The following is an 18,606-nucleotide window of genomic DNA, read 5'->3' as shown; positions in this document are numbered from 1 at the left end:
CTGATATTTGTGTGGAGAAGTTTATACTCCCGAGTCGAATGCAGGCCACTGTTTGCATGGGGGATAGCTACTGTACTGGGTTGAATCCAGGTGTGAGGGTTTGTATGGAGTGCGCATTGTCCACTTGGTGTGATACTCCCATGCTGTTTACTTGATGATTGGTTGCTTCACTGGGTTGAGTCTCCAAGTGCTGTTTGCTTGGAGTGTTTACACCAGGTTTGAAGGCCTGTGTGGAGATTGTGTGCTCCATGAGTTGAATGCCCTCCTGCTGTCTGTGTGTGTACCCCTTTGGGTTGAAGGCACGTATGCGGTTTCAGCGGAGTGGGTGCTCCACTGAGTTGAGTACTCACAGGCTGTTTCCTTGAAGGTTGTGTTCTCCACTGGATTGAATGCCTGTGCGTTGTTTGCGTGGAGGGTACGTACTTCGTTTGCTGTTATGCTCCCGCAGATTACCAATGTTGGAATTATTTGTTGTGTGCCCTGTGTGACAGATGGGAGGGTGTATGTTGCGGTCTACTTTTTATTTAATTTCTGGTACGTTGTGTGCGTGGTTCTATATGTTGTGTCGTATTCCTGTAACTTGTTCCTCAATGGAGTACTTGTACCTGTCTGCTTCCTGGGTCTCCTTACCAGCTTCTAAATGTGACAGATGCTGATATTGGCCATGTATTTTGACCAGTCCTGAGTGGATGTTATCCAAAGTATATATAGAGATGCTACATATCATTGTTGTGTGTAGGGAGGGGCAGTGACTCACAAGGGGGGGAGCATTAGGTGGTCGTTCAGTCCCTCCCCAACAACATGGCGGATCTGCATGTATGGTTTATATCATTTCTATTTTTCACGTGTTCAATTTACAAACAGACATGTTTAACCAGAACCATGGAACAGAGAGATAAATTCATGTAGTTAGATAAAATATAATTGATACATTTGCGAGTGTGAACCTATTTTTTGTCTATAACGTGGAATCTGCAAGGTTGTGAGTAGCGTTTGTTAGACCGTTCTCTGGTAATAATGTGGAATAAATGCGGGGTAATGTACACTTAAAATTTGTAAACTTGTTTCAAACAAAATATAAAATATTTAATTGGGACACATTTATTTTGACTGGTTTAGCATAAACATATAAAATAGAAACATACTTTTTTGCTTAAATTACAGTTTCTTAAAACGTCCTCAAGTCAATAGTGGTATCCTGTAGATCTATTATTTTCCAAAATCATGATGGGCAGCTTGTGACAGTAGATAAACTGAAATCCCACTCTGGCTCCTGCAGAAGGTGAATGTAAGGTACACGGTGCACAGTAAACCTAATGAAGTCCCAGGAAAGCCACATATGCATATTTAGTGAGGGTGGGAGTGCCTCCGAGAGGCACAAATATTGGTTTAGGTGCAAAGGTCACGCTGGATTTCATCAGGATTAGTTGAGGTATATGGATGCTACAGGATGGCAGTAGGTTAGGCTGAGGTGTTCCACTGGGCGGTAGTGGGATAAATGTTAGGGAAAGTTCAATCCACTTTGGTTGCCAGTGGACTAGGTTTAAAATCTCTTTCCATTAAGTAGCTGCATGTGTAGCTAAGGGCTCCAGTTCCTATTGTCAAGTAGGCAAGTTCAGGAGAGGGGGTAAGTTTGGGAAACCTGGAAGAGTCTAATTTACTTTATTTTAGTAGGCTGTTACTTACAGTGTGAGCGATGTAGGTGCTCATTTTTATATATATATATATATATATATATATATATATATATATATATATATATATATTTTTTTTTTTTTTTTAACATTGGGATGAGTTGAAGTGATTTTCCAACTGGGCCCATGCAGGACCATCCTCATAATTCACTGAAGGAAAAGGTTTCTTCTGATGTACAACAGTTTTCAAGCTTGTGACTATTCTAAATATACACGCTGTGTATCATTCCGTTTTCTAGCGGCTTCTTTGGAAATGCATGGCATATGAATTGAGGCCCGAAGCTACTGACATTTCATGCAGCACAAAGCAGCAAGGCAACCTGCGATGAGCAAAAGGGGGAGAGCAAAAGTGGTTCCAGTCCACAAAGCTATGGCACACTTCTGCGCAGTTATAGCGCTGGTTAGCCAGCCTAGCACCAATGCGGGTGCTTGATGCATTGTTTTTGTGCAGGAAGGAATACTTTCTAACACAAAACAATCCTTAGAGGCGTGTTACTCTTTCCATGTGTGCTGCACAGAATGCAGCGCAGGATGAAAAAGGAAGTAGTGAGAAGAAATTAACATATTTCTCCTTGTTACACCTCTGTCGGGCAGGTGCACCACTTTGGCACATACACAGGCTTACTGTCTTCAGTAACTCTGGGTTTGTCTCAGAATATATGGGTGACTGCATGAGAACGCCCCCACGCTACCCATGTAATGGCTACCCAATGCAGTGTAACGAAACCAAGTGGTAGGCACTCAATTACGTTACTTTTTTATTTTATTCTTTTATATAGAGCCAAGCACTGCAACATTAGTAAATCTAGAGTTGCATTTTGTGTCATGGCTGTGCCAAATTAATGGCACAACCTTGGAAAAAAAATCTTAGTAGGTCTGGGCCTAAGCTTTTGGGGCATTGGCTACAGTTTGGACCTAGAATGATGTAGACCCTAAGTCCACAATACCGATTTTTTTCCTTTAGTGGTCAGGGAAGCATTAAAAGCATAAAAAGAGACAGCAATGTGCTGTATCCTGATTTAATATAGCAGAGTCAAAACACTGATGTGTTTAAAGCGATAAACATACGACACATACAGACAATCCATCTTGTGTGGTGGCTCCTGTGCTGCAGATGATGAGCCTCTTTGTGAAGCAATTGTGGAAAATTAGGTAGGATCTTGGGGTTTGGAATGTCACACCTCCAACACTCTCTCATCTGAAAAAGGATTGTTGCTTCTTGGATCTTCGGTCTTTTGATGGCCATGTTGCATACCATTCTTTACTTGAATTTTGTGTTTCGGCCTGTTCTAATGGCTGATGCGTCAGCATGTTTTTATATGATCACAAAAAAAAACCAAGAACATGACAGATTAACGAAGACCAAGTATTAAGATGATTGAGCAAGGATCTTTGGTGGAGTAAATTTAGACTTCAACTTCCATCTTTTCTCCCCACTCCTGCAGAAAGGCGAGGAGGTTATTGCTGGAGAGTGAATCTGAGATCTGCAAGTTCACATCCGAGTCCTGAAGGGAGGAAGCCCCAGTAGAATAACTCATTTCATGTAGCATCTTGAACACCACTGGGGTGACCTGAAGGATGGAAAGAGGGGACATGTCAGACAGTGCAACAAACAGACAGGCAGAGGTGGTTTGTGCAAACCTCTCATGGAGCAAAATATATTTCCCCATAAAGGTCCAGATAGTAGGTGTATCTGTGTTGTATGACTGAACGGGTGGGTTTAGTTTTTCCTGCTGCTGGATAGACTTCTGCAGAGAAACTTGTCTGTGTGAATCTTTGGAATGACCCCTGCCAACAAACTTCTGTGGATGTGTTTTAAGGCACAGTCAAAAGTATCTCCTACTACCAACAATGGCACAGAGTAAAAAGGGAAGAAGATCTGGGCACCAAGTACCTGCACCATGATGAGTTTTTTATTCCAGGGCTTCTGAGTGACATCGGGCCAAAGCTCGCCAAGACACAACCAAATGGAGTAGAGAGGGGAGACACTTCTTCTGCGCTCTATGAATTCGATGAGCTCTGTGGAAATAGAGATATCATTCAGCTGGCTGAATCTCACACAATAACACTAAACCGAAGGCTGTCACTGATAGCCATGGGTTCTTTATATACACAGGGAGACAGCATGCCATGAAATATGTTGGGTTGTTGTTTCCTGTATAGCACAGCTTACACTGCTTTAGGGCATCCAGCTACTGAGATTCTTGTTTGAATAAGCTCTTTTTACGGCACAAGAAACCATTCATTTGTGTAAGGGATGCTGGTAGTTGAAATGTGTCTGTTGCTCTGTAATAATGCTAAATTAAGGGGGGAGGGGGGGGGTAGAGAAGCAGTTGTTTCACACAGGTTAATTTCGCTTCCCAATAACATCACAGTAATCAGAGAGAGTCATCCCACTAGTGTATCATACTAAAGACTCCCTAAAGCTACCTATAGGGGAAACATTTTTAATTTCTATAAAAGAGCACTCACCTGCTGATCAGTACCACGGCATGCTTCATCATAGAGCTCCTCCCGATACAAAATGCATCAGACTGTGCCTATGACCATGACCCTCAAGGGAGTACTAAGGCCCATATTTATACTTTCTTAGCGCCGCATTTGCGTCATTTTTTGACGCAAAAACGGCGCAAACTTGCAAAATACAATTGTATTTTGTAAGTTCGCGCCGTTTTTGCGTCAAAAAGCGGCGCAAATACGGCGCTAAAAAGTATAAATATGGGCCTAAGTATTTTGGGAGGGAACTTGAGTAAATAAAATTGTCTACATGGTACCCTAGAACCGTGTGGTAAGATTAAAATTTAGAAGTGTTGCCTTTGAGGTTTTATTACTCTTGCATCTGTTTCAGTCTACATGTTCAGAGATTCCCCAGAACCCTCATATAATTTTGTCTTTAACAAGCAATTTTGCTCAATCACATTCACTCAAATCATTCAGGACTTCTCTGTGTTGAGATCAGTTTCACTTTTTTACCATAAGGGTGCCAGAAGGGTTTTTCCTTGTTGTCACACATTTGTGAAAGGATCGTGCTTTTAGATCTACTTAGTTCTCGTCTCCAGCCTCTAAAACGGATTTAGGGAGTCTTTAGTGTGGCACAATAGTGGGTTGTCTCTCTCTCTTTGATTTTTACGTCTTTCTATAGTATCAGAGTGTTTCACAGAGGCAAGCAACCATAAACTGGAAGGATCAGACTGCTGGTCTAGCTGAGAGGATGACAGTCCAACAAGTCTATGAGAGGTGGGTTGGTGACGGATTTTCAGGCTAATCATATATTTAGGTACAATGATTACATGGACACTATTTTCATAAGCAGTGGCTATTGTGAAAATCTAGCATAGATCTGACCCTCTTGGATATACACTTAAAACCCCCTTTTCAGAGTCAAGAATTGACTAGGGGCCATATGTACCAACACATTTTCCCATAGACACGGAATGGGTAAAACCCTTTGATACATCTGGCCCAAAATACCATCAGTTGCAAAAAGGTGTAATGTGTGGGTTTATGTTGCTAGTTGGAAAAGTTATGTTCCTTTCAAAGAAACTTAAACTGGATACAGCTATTAAGCACCAATGATTAAAAATAAGACAGCATGGTGACATGGATGGACAAACATCCAGTATCTCTCAGAATCATGTGCCATGTAACAAACCGGCTCCATCAACTCTTCAGACCACAGACCCAACCTGCACTAAGGGGCTTCTGCAGTTCCAGAACACACCCTGCGCATTTGGCCTTCTTGGATCTTCTATCATGGGTTCAGATGATGACTGTGACCAATCTGATCAAGGGGAACCTCCGTGAGAATTCCCTCTTGCAGACTCGAGAACGTGGAAAACCTGTGAGGCTGAAACACTCACAAGCAAGGTCAAAATCAGGGCAACCCCACTATTATTCAACCCAGATCAAATAGTCTACCTGAAGTCGCCTGCATGCACTGCATACGCAGTGTCATAATGACAGAATACTTAAGAGCTAACATGGCCCCAAAAGGCCTCATCGTGGGTAACAAGCCAAGGATAATTTTAGAGGAAGCTAACTTAAGAAAGGAGTGGACACTCATCGCATAGCAATGTTCATGTGCCTGGCTTGTACTAAAAACAAAAACAGCAACACAACACAACTATCAGATGCCATGTTGATGAAAATACAAATGGCAGAGAACAACCTGAAGGCTACAGTCCAAGTAACACTATTTAGAAAAAGACTACAGGAAATAAATAAGGACCTGGGCAAATGCAAAGAGTGCCTGTCCCAATGTAAAATTCAAACACTTTAAAAGGTGGGAAGAAGTTTGCCTAGGACAGTTACCCACTCAGCTACAAACTATGCCAGGACATGTAAATCAGATAATTATACTCAACTTGGTCCACAGACTTGAATCATGGACAATGGGGAGTTGACCACAGACTTATATGTGAAAGGAGAGACAAAGGAACAAGAGGTGTGCCCATAAGGCTCCATATCCAACCTAAACCCTTGGTTTCGAGTCCCACCTAGCCTACTATCATTGTGGTTGGCACAATCAGTACCCTCCTCAGTTCATTCAAGGTTCCCGGGACACCAGAATAGATTCCCTTTTTTAGAAAAAGGCTGGGGAAGAAGAAGAAAAAACAATGGAAATCAAAGTAACATGGGAAGATCAGACTTTGAGAATGAATACAAGAAGCATGACAAGGGATGTAACCCCCGGGACCAGCATTTTGACCTAGTTGGTAATCTATTGTACAAAGTGAAGACCAAAGAAATAAAAATAAGGAATAGGGTTTGCTCAGGTGGACAAATTTAAGGTCAGATGTGAACTAGCGGAGTTCCTACAAAATCTCATATTAAATACCTACTTTTCATACAAAAGTGAGGATGCAGAAGGGTTGTGGCCTGACACTGATGGAGACATCGGCTGATTGAGGAGCTCCTGACTCTCAGGCCCCAACATGACATCCTGAAGTGCAACCGGCCCCACAAGGCACCAGGAGCAATGGGAGACTCCCAGGAATAAGGGGGCTCCCCGCTTGAGAAGGGAAGTGGAGTAGACCAAGCAGAGGTGCCGGAGCGGATGTAGTGGCACAAGATGGCGGCCGTTTCGCCTGAGGCCAGAGCTAAATGAGAAGGCCTAGAGGTGCGGAGGCAGCGGTGAGGGCCTGCTGACGACCTGACAACGGCGAGGCCAAGTGCGGGTGGTGCGCAAATGCTGTGACAGCACTGGGGAGTGGCTTCGTCAGATGCTGTGAACGCAGGCAGAGGTGAGCAGGCCCCGATCAACAGAGGCTGGGACGACTTGTTCAAGCTCCGGAGTGGCCATAATGGGGAAGGCTGTGAGAAAGAAGGACACTACTCCACTGGCAGATGAGGAACCAAATATAGAAGAGTCTCCACAGCAGAGTCCAACACTGCAAGATGTAATTCATGCAATAACAGCCAAGAGGGAGGCATTTGAGACCAAAATAGATACCCTGGGGGCAGACCTGAGCCTGCTTAGAGATGGCCATGACAATTGGCAGAGCAAGTTACCACCGCAGATGAGAGGTAGCGGCAATACCCCCAGTGGTGGCGGACCTAACCACTCCATTTACTACCATAGAAGCAAAAGTGAAGACCTTAGAACTGCGGGCTGAGGATGCAGAAAATAGATCCCGACGCAATAATATCTGACTGGTGGGACTGCTGCAGTGAGCGGAAGGGGATAATATGATAGATTACTTAGAAAACTTTATCTGAGCTAAGATCTCCCAGGAAGGTTTGTCCCCCTTCTTTGCTTTGGAGCAGGTGCACCGGGTGCTGGGCAACCCGCCCCGGCCGGGGGCTCAGACTCGGCCAGTCGTGGCCAAACTCCTTTTCTACACAGATCGCGATTATATCCTGGCTCAGGCCCATACACAGGGAGACTTGACCATAGACGACAGCAAAGTGAGCATTTTTCCTGATTTTTCTCGAGAAATTCAAAAGCGGTGATCTACCTTTAACAACGCTAAAAAGCGACTGTGGCAAATGGGGGTGCAATATGGTATGCTATTCCTGGCTCGACTCAAAGTGGCAATTGATGGCATGGTCCTCTTCAAATGGACTGACACCCATCCGCAGCCAGGACCAAGTGGAACGCAGCCAACACAGCGCTCTGTGGGACCTTGGAGAAAGAGGGGGATTAAATTGCGGAGTACGATGAGAGTCCTAAGATGTTTGAACATGCATGTTACGTGGAACAGTCCATTTTATATGGTCAGATATGGCCTGGTTTGGACAGGGGGCTTTGCTCGATTTGTCCTGGGGGAGGGAGGTGGAATGATTGTTGGATGTTGAGTTATTGGGGTTTAAAAAGATTGCATCAATACCTAAAATTATACTACAATGCAGGGGTCCCGGGGACACACAAAAAGAAAAATAAGCCAGAGGGTATGGGCACCTACACTTTCAGCACACCACATGGCCCAGCAAATGGGGTATAAGATAATTTCCTGGAATATCACAGTATGCACACCATGTCAAAGAGATATAAAGTATTCTCATATTTGAACAGGAGAGGCATACATATAGCGTTTCTCCAAGAGACTCCTCTCATTGCCCAGGAGGGGAGAGTGCTACGACGCAGATGGCGAGGCCAGGTATATTATACAACCTACTCTGCATTTGCGAGGGGGGTCCTCATCTGAGAGCGGGGTTCCCTTCCAGCACATGGCGCACGTGATAGACCCGGAGAGGAGATACGCAGCGGTAAGAGGGCAGGACTTGGCCCTCATTAACATTTATGCACCAAACATGGATCAGGGCCCCTTTATTACTATAACACAACGTGTGTGGAGGATATTAAGAACAGGTCTCTCTGGCCTGTTCCCGAGATGACTAGGTCACCGGTTAGGCGTACTACTTCATAGACGTGGAAAAAGGTAGTGACGTTTGAGTGTTGAGGGACAAGTTGGGGAGTTCCCTTTACGGACTAGGTGGTCTCACACACACAGTGTCATGCTTCATCATTTGACCACCTAGCCCCACCCAGGTAAGATGATACCACCTGGGCGGACTCATCCTCGTTGTTAAATGAACTCTGAGGCAGTGCTGAAATTTTATCTTTCTAGATAAAACGGGGATCCAGTTGAAGGGGAAAAAATATACTAAAATGACCTCACAAATCACCTATATGGTATAATACTTCAATGAAGGTGTTTGTTGGTAAGGTTAAAAGCAATATGTGATGGGCTTGAACATAATGATTCAAGATGTTTTACAAAACTCTATGACCAACATGTTTCTGCCCTCTCCTATAGCCAAAAAACGGTCTGGGGCATTCATCAGGGTCTAGGATCCCTAATGTATGTGGGGCTAGCTATGTATGCCAGATCGTGAACAAATACATTAAAGTGCACACAGGCCTACCTGTTTAAAGTGTCTGAGGGAGGCCGAGAAGGGAGAACAAAGTGAATGAAAATTCAAACTGTGGTGTATATGGTGCATGTGAGAGCTCACTCAAGATCACTGCACACTAAGGTGTAAAAACCATGCCGTGGGTCAGAGAGACCTGTTCTTAATATCCCCGACGCACATTGTGTTATAGTTTCATGGGTATGGGAGATTGTGTGTGGTCGATATACTCCCAGTACTCTCCTTTTGTGTAGCAACAACTCCTTTATTACTAACCTATCAGAGACCTTGGCGCATTACAGGACACAGTCCTTACTGATCGGGGTGGACTTTAATTGCATGGCGGACATAAGGATGGACAGATCGCATCCCCCAATGAGAGAATCTCCGACTCAGATTGGCCCGGACGTTCCTAAATTGGCAAAGGGAGTGGGGTCTAATAGACACCGGCTGAACGACACATCCCCACACAAGGGGCTATTCCTATTTTTCCAGTCTGTATAACTTACACGTGCAGCTGGATACGTTCTTATGTTCCCCGGATGTCCACAGTAGATAAACGACCACAGAATATCTAGCCCGCACGATTCGATCCTTTTGAGCTGCGATTGGCACTGTACTAGACCTAGGATACCCACGTGGAGACTTAAACCCGAAATGTTAGAAGACCTGGTCTTTAGAGAAGAAATAGTACTCACAACTGTGAGGAGGACGCTGTTGAGGGAGGTGCTAACTGCTGAGAACGAGTTGCACCAGCTTGAATAGCAGGGACAGGAGGGTCCTGATCAACAACAACCTCTGTTGGCTAAGAGAGAAGAGGTAGTGACTAAAGTAGAGAGACTTCGCTGCTTTGATTACAGGAGATATGTGGAACATAATCATGCGGCGAGAGACAGGGCAGGCACCTTGCTGGCTTGGCTGGCAAACCCCACTAAGAGAGGGACTCCAATTTTGGAGGTAGAAACTGATGGAAGTGGGTGGGAATTTAGGCAGGAAGAAATTAATGACTGTTTCCTCCAATATTACACACAACTGAAGAGGAGCCGAGGGGTAAGGCTCAGAAACATGTAGACTAGGAAGTCAGGTACATTACATCTCGCACTTCCGCAGCCGCTTTTTAATCATGCCGCCTCCAAGAGATCTATTAAATCATTGGAATTACTAGGAGACATGTTTTTTCAACTCAACCAAGACCCAACCACTAATATCCCTTCTGTGATTCACATTGACAAGACTACATCAGTGCTTCCCACGTATCCCGTAGGTCGTAGCACACCCTGCTCCGTAGCGGAATGGGAAGAAACCCAGCGATGAAGCATGCCACCAAGGGGCAACCCTGGTAGGTGAGGGTTTTCCTAACAGGAAAATCATTTTTCCTGTCCATCCTGTGGTAGTTCTTTAGCTGGGCCTCTTTTGTAATGATATATCAATAGGTCAGGAAGCATGAGGTCAAGGATGCTAGCACAGGCAGCAAAAGATTTTGGGCACTTACCTTCAGCACAGGGTTTCAGTAATGGTAGGATACGTTCCGGGCCAAAGGAATGTAGTAGCATCCTCAAGTGGTTCATGTTGTACAACAAAAGTGGGGTCCTTGCGCAATAGACCTTTTTGCATCTCACTTGAACAGACCAATCCATGAGTTCTTCAGCTGGAGGCCAGATCCACTGGCTAATGCAAAAAATGTGCAAACCTTTTCTATGCATTTCCCCGATTTTCAAAGATCCCTCAAGTAGCAGCTCAAGCGAGGAGGTGGGGAGCGGACCTGGTTCTACTGACTCTGATTTGGAGAGCACAACCAAGTTTTTCAATACTGTCATAACTGTCTTTGTACCAACGCTCCAGAGATTCTGAAGGATCTAATAGGAGAACTCCACCCCTTAACCATGACAGGTCAGCTGCCACTCAAGACATCAAAGGTTTTGGGCAAAGTTGGCAAATACCACGGATTTTACTGCAGAATATGTTTTTCATCAGGCAAGCTTGGTCCAGTTCCACCTGTAAGGAATATTCTGCTTCCTGGAAAAGATAGTTGTGTGGATTGAAAGGAGCGTGGATCCCAGGGGGGCAGATGTGCATTTGATAATACATTTTTTCTTTCATCTCAGTTGGCTTCGGATGGTCTGGCTTACACAAGGCTGACATCCTATCTCAGAAGTATTTGTATAGGCTGCATAAACAGGCTCTCTCTCAACAGACCTAAGAGAAGCAGACATCTGGATCTCACTGAAAAATGTGAGGGCCCCAGAGGAATTCCCCTCCAATCTCCTGATAGCCCTTATTAATTCTGAAGCCAAATCACAGCACAAATTCTCACTTATAGACTAAACCAAGTCATTACATCCCTCGTTCACCAGGATCAAAATGGTTTCATGCCTTGCTGGAACAACAGGAACTGCCACAGACAACAACAACTAGGTTTCTCTTGGTTTTGGTGCCTTCTCCTAGCTCTATTAGCAGTGCTCTGTCCTCTAACCATCACTTCTATGATCCTGGTGCATCGCTGCAAAGCTCACTGTCCATAAACACACTGGACGGTGATTGGACATCACTTAAAGGCATTTTACATCCTTCCAAGACATGGCTGACTTCTAAAGTGGTCTTGCTATCCAAGTCTTCCTCCGCCCAAATGGCGATTCGCTCTAGGAACAATTGTATATGTCCTCAACACACTTGTACAACTCTCAAGCATAAAAACGAATTAAGAGATAATCATCAACATTGAAATGCTGTGACAATCCAGTTTTTTGGAGCGAAACATTTGGAGCAGATGCCTGCTCCCCTCTCATAGTGGGCAGTGGGAGAGATGCCATTTCACACTGCAAAGTCCTTACCTTCTTACCATATCTGCAGAGTAAAGGCCCAGTTTAATAAAGGTGGATATCCTTTTTTCCAAGCACTCACACATTGTGGGACTGTATTTTATCTGTCACTAACATACGAGGGGCAAAACAAATCACACTATCAGAACAATCACCGGTCTCGGATCCGTCCTCAGACTGGTGGTGACAAAGCATGACTTTAAAGCTCTTATGTAAAGAAATCACAAACCTCAAGAAAATACAGTGAATATCGTCATGGCAAAGCAGCCTGATAGGTGTGCCTCTTTTCAGGCAAAGTGACAAGGTAAGATATTTTTGTATGCCAGTCCCATACTCAACATCTTACTCATCAGACCATATCTGTGACACACCATGAATGATGGTTTCTAAATTCAACTTGCACAGAAAATAAATAAGTATCTTTGACTCATGGGCCAAAATCTACACTTTATGACAAGTGAGCACAATACAAACAGTATTGAGGTGTGACTGAGCAGTACAGACAAAAACTCCTATGAAACAAGGGAAAGAGACTTCCAAAGGCACTGGAAAACAATAAGACCATGCATACAGAGGGCAGTGTGAAAGACGTGTTCTCCAGATCTCATGTGTTCTCAGAGGAGCCCCATGTCTGCTCAAAGCAGTGATTCACTTGACTCTAGGATCATCTCATCACCAAAAAAGTCAACCATCTCACTTCAGTCCTCAGAGACCATGCATGTGTTCAATGCACACAAAACTCTTCATCTTCTTTCTTCTGTCAAAAGATCCAGCCGACAAAATCTTGAGAAGCCACCAAACGTCTTCCTTGAAACCACACATGAAGAGCAGCAGCAACACAATCTTTCTCAGGAGCATCATCCTCTATAATGGAGCTCCTTGTCTGTAACCATCAGACTCTACACATCCCTTCTGATCTTCAGAAAAAACTGATAGGCAACAGAATTTAGTTTCAGTATAGATCAAATAAGAAGCTTAACTACTTAGGACATGGGCAATATCTCTTATTCTTTTCTTCCCACTGTATATTAACTGGTGACCTTTTCTCAACCCTCTCACACTTTTCTGGCCTTTCTCTGGCTACCCACCATTTCCTTTACTCTCCCTTTATGTGTGTTTTACCCTCCCCTCATGTATTTCCTCTCTCCTATTCTACAATATTACTTGACCTTCTCCTGTCTTTTCCTGTTTCCTCTACGCTTTGGTGCGGTCTACTACATTCCAATCACACTTAACACCTGAGCAACCTTTGCTTGCCCCCACACTATCTATGTTAAAACCCCGTTTATTCTGGACTTGTACTGCTCTTCTTGTTAATCTGCCTTCATTACTGAACTACAGTGATCTGTGTAATAGGAAGTTCAACTTTGTTCATTTTCATGCACAGAGCCTTAACAGCTCAGGGGTGAGTGTGCTGCGTGAGAAGGAGTGCACACACATATAAGTAACCCAGTCCTAGACTTGGGAGATGCAGTAAGTTATATATACCACAGTGACCTGCTAGTGTGGAAGTAAGTGCCTGGTTAAAGAATGCTGGGAAAGATGGTTACTTAGGATGATATATTATCAATGCCAGTAACGTAGGCAAAAGATCAGAAAGTTGGCATGGGAGAGGTATTGACTGATTAGGTAAATACATTTGTTACAAGGGATTGAAGGTTGATACACTATCCATAGCAGTTTGAGTGTTGACAGAATTTTTATCAAAAATAGATGATGTAGTGCGATGCAGAGTCACCTCAGTGACGTAGACTCAGGAGGCTGAGGTGATGGGATAGACACAGACGATAGAAGCAAGACAGGGACTATCTGACATACAGAAACACAACAGAGGAGTCTGTACCTGTCACAAATTGCTGTGTTGTGTACAAGATCGTGTACTCCTCTTTCAGCACCTCATGGGGTTCACCTGCCGGGGGGTTCTGCGTCATGGTCCAGAAGCCTCTGCACTTGCCCGTCCTCATTCCACAGATGCTGCCGCCTTGAACGTCCAGCAGCAGCCCTGGCACCAGGCTCCGTAGCACCATGTTGATCATGCTAGCCACCTTCTGGTCTTTTATCCATGCTGAGGGTTCAGGAAGCACAATGGCTTCGAGGTCCTGGGGCCCGGGGACTGGGTCAGACGTCAGGCGAAACCCCCTTTTGTTCTGCACCATGGTGGTCAGGACTTTGACACCGCGGTAAAACACTTTCACCTCGAAGTCTGTCGCTAAGGAAAGGCAACAAATTCTCATCAGATGCGGACTTGCACTGCAGTAAAAAAATAAAATAAAAAATACACAGACCCTCAAATGATCTGCAAAACTCCATGCGCTGCCTACAAGAATAAAAAGAAATTATGCTGCCTCACATTGCCTGTAACAAGTTCACACCGTCTCATGACTAGCAAGCCCCCACACTCTCACAGAATAAAAGTCAAAATATTATAAGTTACTAGCAAACTCTTATCACAGTGCATTATAGTCAGCGAAGCTGCAGGTACCACAAATGACCTGTAAATGCTCACACACATCAAAGAAGCAGCACGTCACACACTTCCTTACACGACTTCTCAGGATCCCCAAAACTTCAAAAACTGTATCATGTGAGTACTAAAACATGACAACATATTACATGCCAATATAGCCTAAAGACTGGAGTAGATGACTAGCAACACTCCATACTCTTAATTGGGACTAACAAAGCATAACATATTGCATCGTGTTCCCAGTTCCAACACAATCCATCAGACGAAGAAAACTGCACACACTGCATCATATGGCAAGCTATGCCTTACAGACAGAAGCACATGACCAGCAAAACCTCATACAAACACCAGATATATGTCAGAATGATAAACGCCTCTCATGAAGTGCATATATAATGAAACGAGAGACACACGCCGACACACTACAGCACCATCAGCCAATACATACCACAGGCTTTCCAAAATCAGATAGAGCATGACACTGTAGAAAATACTCCAACTACTTGTCCAGGCTGTGCTTTTTTCCCTTTATCTTTAAAGGCAAATAGGGGTTTTCTGCACAAGCCAGTCAAAAAGAGCAGTTAAATATACCAGGTTCAGCGAAAACCAAAGTATGCCAGCATCTTCTGAGGCTGAGATATGACCCACTGTAATTTTCGTTTTTACTGATTTTTACAGATACATACAGACAGAAAACCATTTATTTTCCTGCCTGTATTTTTTTTTAAATGTGAATAAAAACAAAAAAAAATTGTGTTGTGTTTTGAGTGATCCTCAATGCCGTCAGTCATGACTGCCAGGCCCATAGCTGTGCAGATTCACAGGTAAGGGGGTTAAAAAAATAAAGGACTTTTAATAAAGAGCCTTAAACAGCAGTAGATTTGCACTACCTTGATACTAAAATTTGAATGGTTTCCTTTAAGTGCATATTTTATCATCTGTGTGTTTATCTCGGAAACCCGACAGGCATTCAGGCATAAGTGCACATTTTTTTCGGCTAAATGTAGGAATCTACTTGCTCCATCTTTATTTTTTCACAAAACCGAAAAAAATATGTATAAGAAGAGATAAAATTAGCAAAAAAATAAAAAATGGATAAATACAAACTTAAATGTCCCAAAAAATAAATACCATAAAACCCGGAGCCCTGTTTATAATACGAATGTGCTAGATGTTCTATTTTATTATTTGGGGGCCGCGCTCAATGAAGTTGAAAGACTTTGAAACTCTTCAGTTTTAATATTTGTTGGTACACAAAATCTCAGTCAATTCGAAAGAACTGTATCAATGGATTTGGCTCTGTGCAAAATATTGGAAAACTCCACAGGCTGCATTTCCAGTAAAAAAAAAAAAACTCCTCACCCTAAAACACAGCACCCAAACAACAAGGGTTCCCACCCAAGTAAACTCAACTTTTTATAGTGCATCTTTGTATACTACATTTTTGGTGTAGGTAGGAAGCATGAGCCAATGACAGTGATGCTACTTTAATATCTAAAATTCTTCTGTCGGCCAGGGAGAAATGGACATGCATTATTTGACCTCTGTTTTTGAGGGTATTTGGGCTCTGTTTAAGTCCTTCTGGTGCAAAGGGCCCAAGTTTAGAACACTTGGTACTAGGCAAGGTAATGATGCAGATTTGTCCCAGGCAGGAAGAAGAAGAAGAAGATTGGCATTGCCAGGTAATTACCAGCCACTCAGGAAGCGAATAGGGGTGAGTGTCACTGCAGAAGCACAGGGGATGGCTCCTTTCCACCACCCAACAGCTTGCACTGATTTCATAGAGAGATTTCTGAGTAGACTGTCGTATCCACTACTGGAAAGAACAACCTATTGGGACACCACTATCTGGTGCAAACACACATGCCTTCCCATCCCAGAACTTTACAGTAGGTAGACACCTCATTTTTTGGAAGACTAGCTGAAAATGTACAGACTGCACATGGAGGCCATTAACTCTTGACACACTCAACCCTATATGATCAGGCAAATCTCAATCCTAGCATCATATGAAAAAACAAATATACAATATTATCAGCACCCCCACAATTGTATGGCAAAAAGAGCACCAGATACTGCATCCACATAACAGCCGCCATTACAGCCACAAAGAACCCTGGAATTCGGCCGAGACATGCGTGAGCTCACAACTGCATACATGCAATGCATTCTAAAACAAATTACTGACAAATGGTGCCTTCTCACTGTTACTCTCCCAATTTGAAATGGGCCTTTTCTAGGCAAACATACAGAAAGATCTGCCTACGAACAACTATCAACATTCATAGAAAGAAACAATCTCCTCTCTGAAGTCAAACAATATTCGACACAGGACGAAGCGTGTTATCTATACCAGCCGTGAAATGAGGTGGCATCAAGAGTCAAATGGAGAAGTGGCACATCTGGTATTAAACCTTTACACTGCTTCTGATATGTTCCACCATCATATTCTGCTACAGAGACTTGTTCGAGGGATACTAGACAATATTCTTTACTTGTTTACCTACTTCTTTAGCAACAGATCTCTCATCCTATCACTGCTCACTTCTGCTCTGCTCGGTTTCCCAAATGGCCAGCCTTCCTCAATGATCCATCACTGACCCTTCCTTTTCACTGTCTATCTAAGCCCCCTAATGGAACTCATCTCCCCTTTCGACCTCGGCTGCTGCAATTACATGAATAACACAAAAAAATAGACTATAAACTATTTGAATGACATCAGCCAGTGCCCCATAATACTATGCTAATAAATCATCTAAAGCCACACACTGCAAACACTAACCTATTAGCATAAGGCAGATGAGCCACCTACCACCCATTCACCATCTGGCAAAAAGAGCTTAGCTCACCTACTAATGCATCACATCCAGTGAAGAAGTTATGAATGTGGATACAAACCTTACCATGATGAGATGGCCATGTCAAGTTTCCCCTTGCCTATGTTTCTCTCAGAGAGTGAAAGAAACCATCAACCCAATAATCTGCCATCTAGACTAAGCCAACGCTATATACCTATGCACAGCCCTCTAGGTTATTCAGAAGCTACAGAGAATCCAGGATGCTGATGCCAGATAACTTTGTACTCTTGATATCTGGACTAGAGTTGCATCTGCCCTTGTGTTTTTAGACTGCCAACCCATGGCCTGCTGCATCATTTTCAGAGCATTGTTTTTAAGCTCATCTTGAAGTTCAAATCTTCTTTCTTCAGTACAAATTCCATACCTACCACTAAACTGGAACTCTTTGATCTAGATTGACTTCACTCTCGACCATATCCTCCTTCACAAACATCTCACACAAGGGAAACTTCTCAGTTTAAACAACTAAGACATGGAACTCACGTCCTACCAGAATAAGGATGATTTTCAACTCCCTAGAATTCTGGAAAGCATTAAAAACCTGGTTTATTACTTGCCCATAGTTAACTCTTAAATAAAATATTAGACACCCCTTTGTTCAACTGCATTAGTTCCAACATTGTTCTTTAACACCTTATGCTTATGTGTGGCACCATGGTTAGAGCAAGTCTCCAAACTTCTAACACCTAACCTGACATCTCCAATATAAGTGTAGCTACTACAAAGACACTGTACCACCACGCACTCCAAGAGAGCGCCTATGAACCCAATACAAACTGGACAATTTTGCAACTCCATAAGGGGTATCAATGATTTATAAATGCCGCAGTACAATAAAATACAATAAAACTTAGCAGTTCTGTATCAAACACACGTACCCAAGGTGTTCTGGGGGAAAATCTGCTCCATTAGGCTGACTTGCTGAGTACGTTCTTCTTGAGCAGGACTGTGGCTATACACTGCAAGAAAGGAAAACACGCACTTATATCAGCAAGTAGTTTTAAAGTGACTGCTTTTACAAGCCGAAAGTTGTGTCTGATATAGAGCAAAATGGGAGGTTAGAGATGGAATGTCAGAGCTGTGTTTGGGTTCCAGGACTGAAGAAGAATGGGTGCTGGGAGCAACGCGTCTTCGAAGGGCTCTGATGAGTGTCAGTAACAGAACAGAACGAGCTGTGCAACTCAGCATTAAGATTTAAAGATAAGGTTTGAGTTAGCTGAAAGAGTTGCTTACGAAGAGCTATGTAAGCATCCAAACTACTCATGCCTCTACATGTAGCATCTATGCATTGGTCAGAAGAGTGCAACTTCCTATTTCAAATATTTTCATTGTCATGATCGACTAGTGTTTCACAATGATGCAAGGCTACATTTGTATGTATTTAATACCTTTATACAGTGCTATGTGTTGTCATT

The 18,606-nt window shown here is 43.4% G+C and overlaps 1 protein-coding gene across 2 annotated transcripts in view; it reads right to left on the bottom strand.

Moving 5' to 3' along the window:
• Positions 1–2,672: 2,672 nt before the first annotated feature.
• The window catches only part of IRF3 (interferon regulatory factor 3), a 90,328-nt gene continuing 74,394 nt past the window's right edge, over positions 2,673–18,606 (bottom strand). For both annotated transcript variants that reach the window (XM_069200968.1, XM_069200967.1), the window contains exons 6-9: positions 18,070–18,150; positions 13,710–14,075; positions 3,589–3,713; positions 2,673–3,265 (exon numbers count right to left, since the gene is read on the bottom strand). In XM_069200968.1, coding sequence (XP_069057069.1) covers positions 3,101–3,265; positions 3,589–3,713; positions 13,710–14,075; positions 18,070–18,150 — 737 coding nt within the window. In that variant the 3' untranslated portion in view covers positions 2,673–3,100. The remainder of the gene's footprint in view (positions 3,266–3,588; positions 3,714–13,709; positions 14,076–18,069; positions 18,151–18,606) is intronic.

Source organism: Pleurodeles waltl, chromosome 7 (genome assembly GCF_031143425.1).
Source record: "Pleurodeles waltl isolate 20211129_DDA chromosome 7, aPleWal1.hap1.20221129, whole genome shotgun sequence".
Classification (NCBI taxonomy): domain Eukaryota; kingdom Metazoa; phylum Chordata; class Amphibia; order Caudata; family Salamandridae; genus Pleurodeles; species Pleurodeles waltl.
This window is presented reverse-complemented; position numbering and strand designations above follow the sequence as displayed.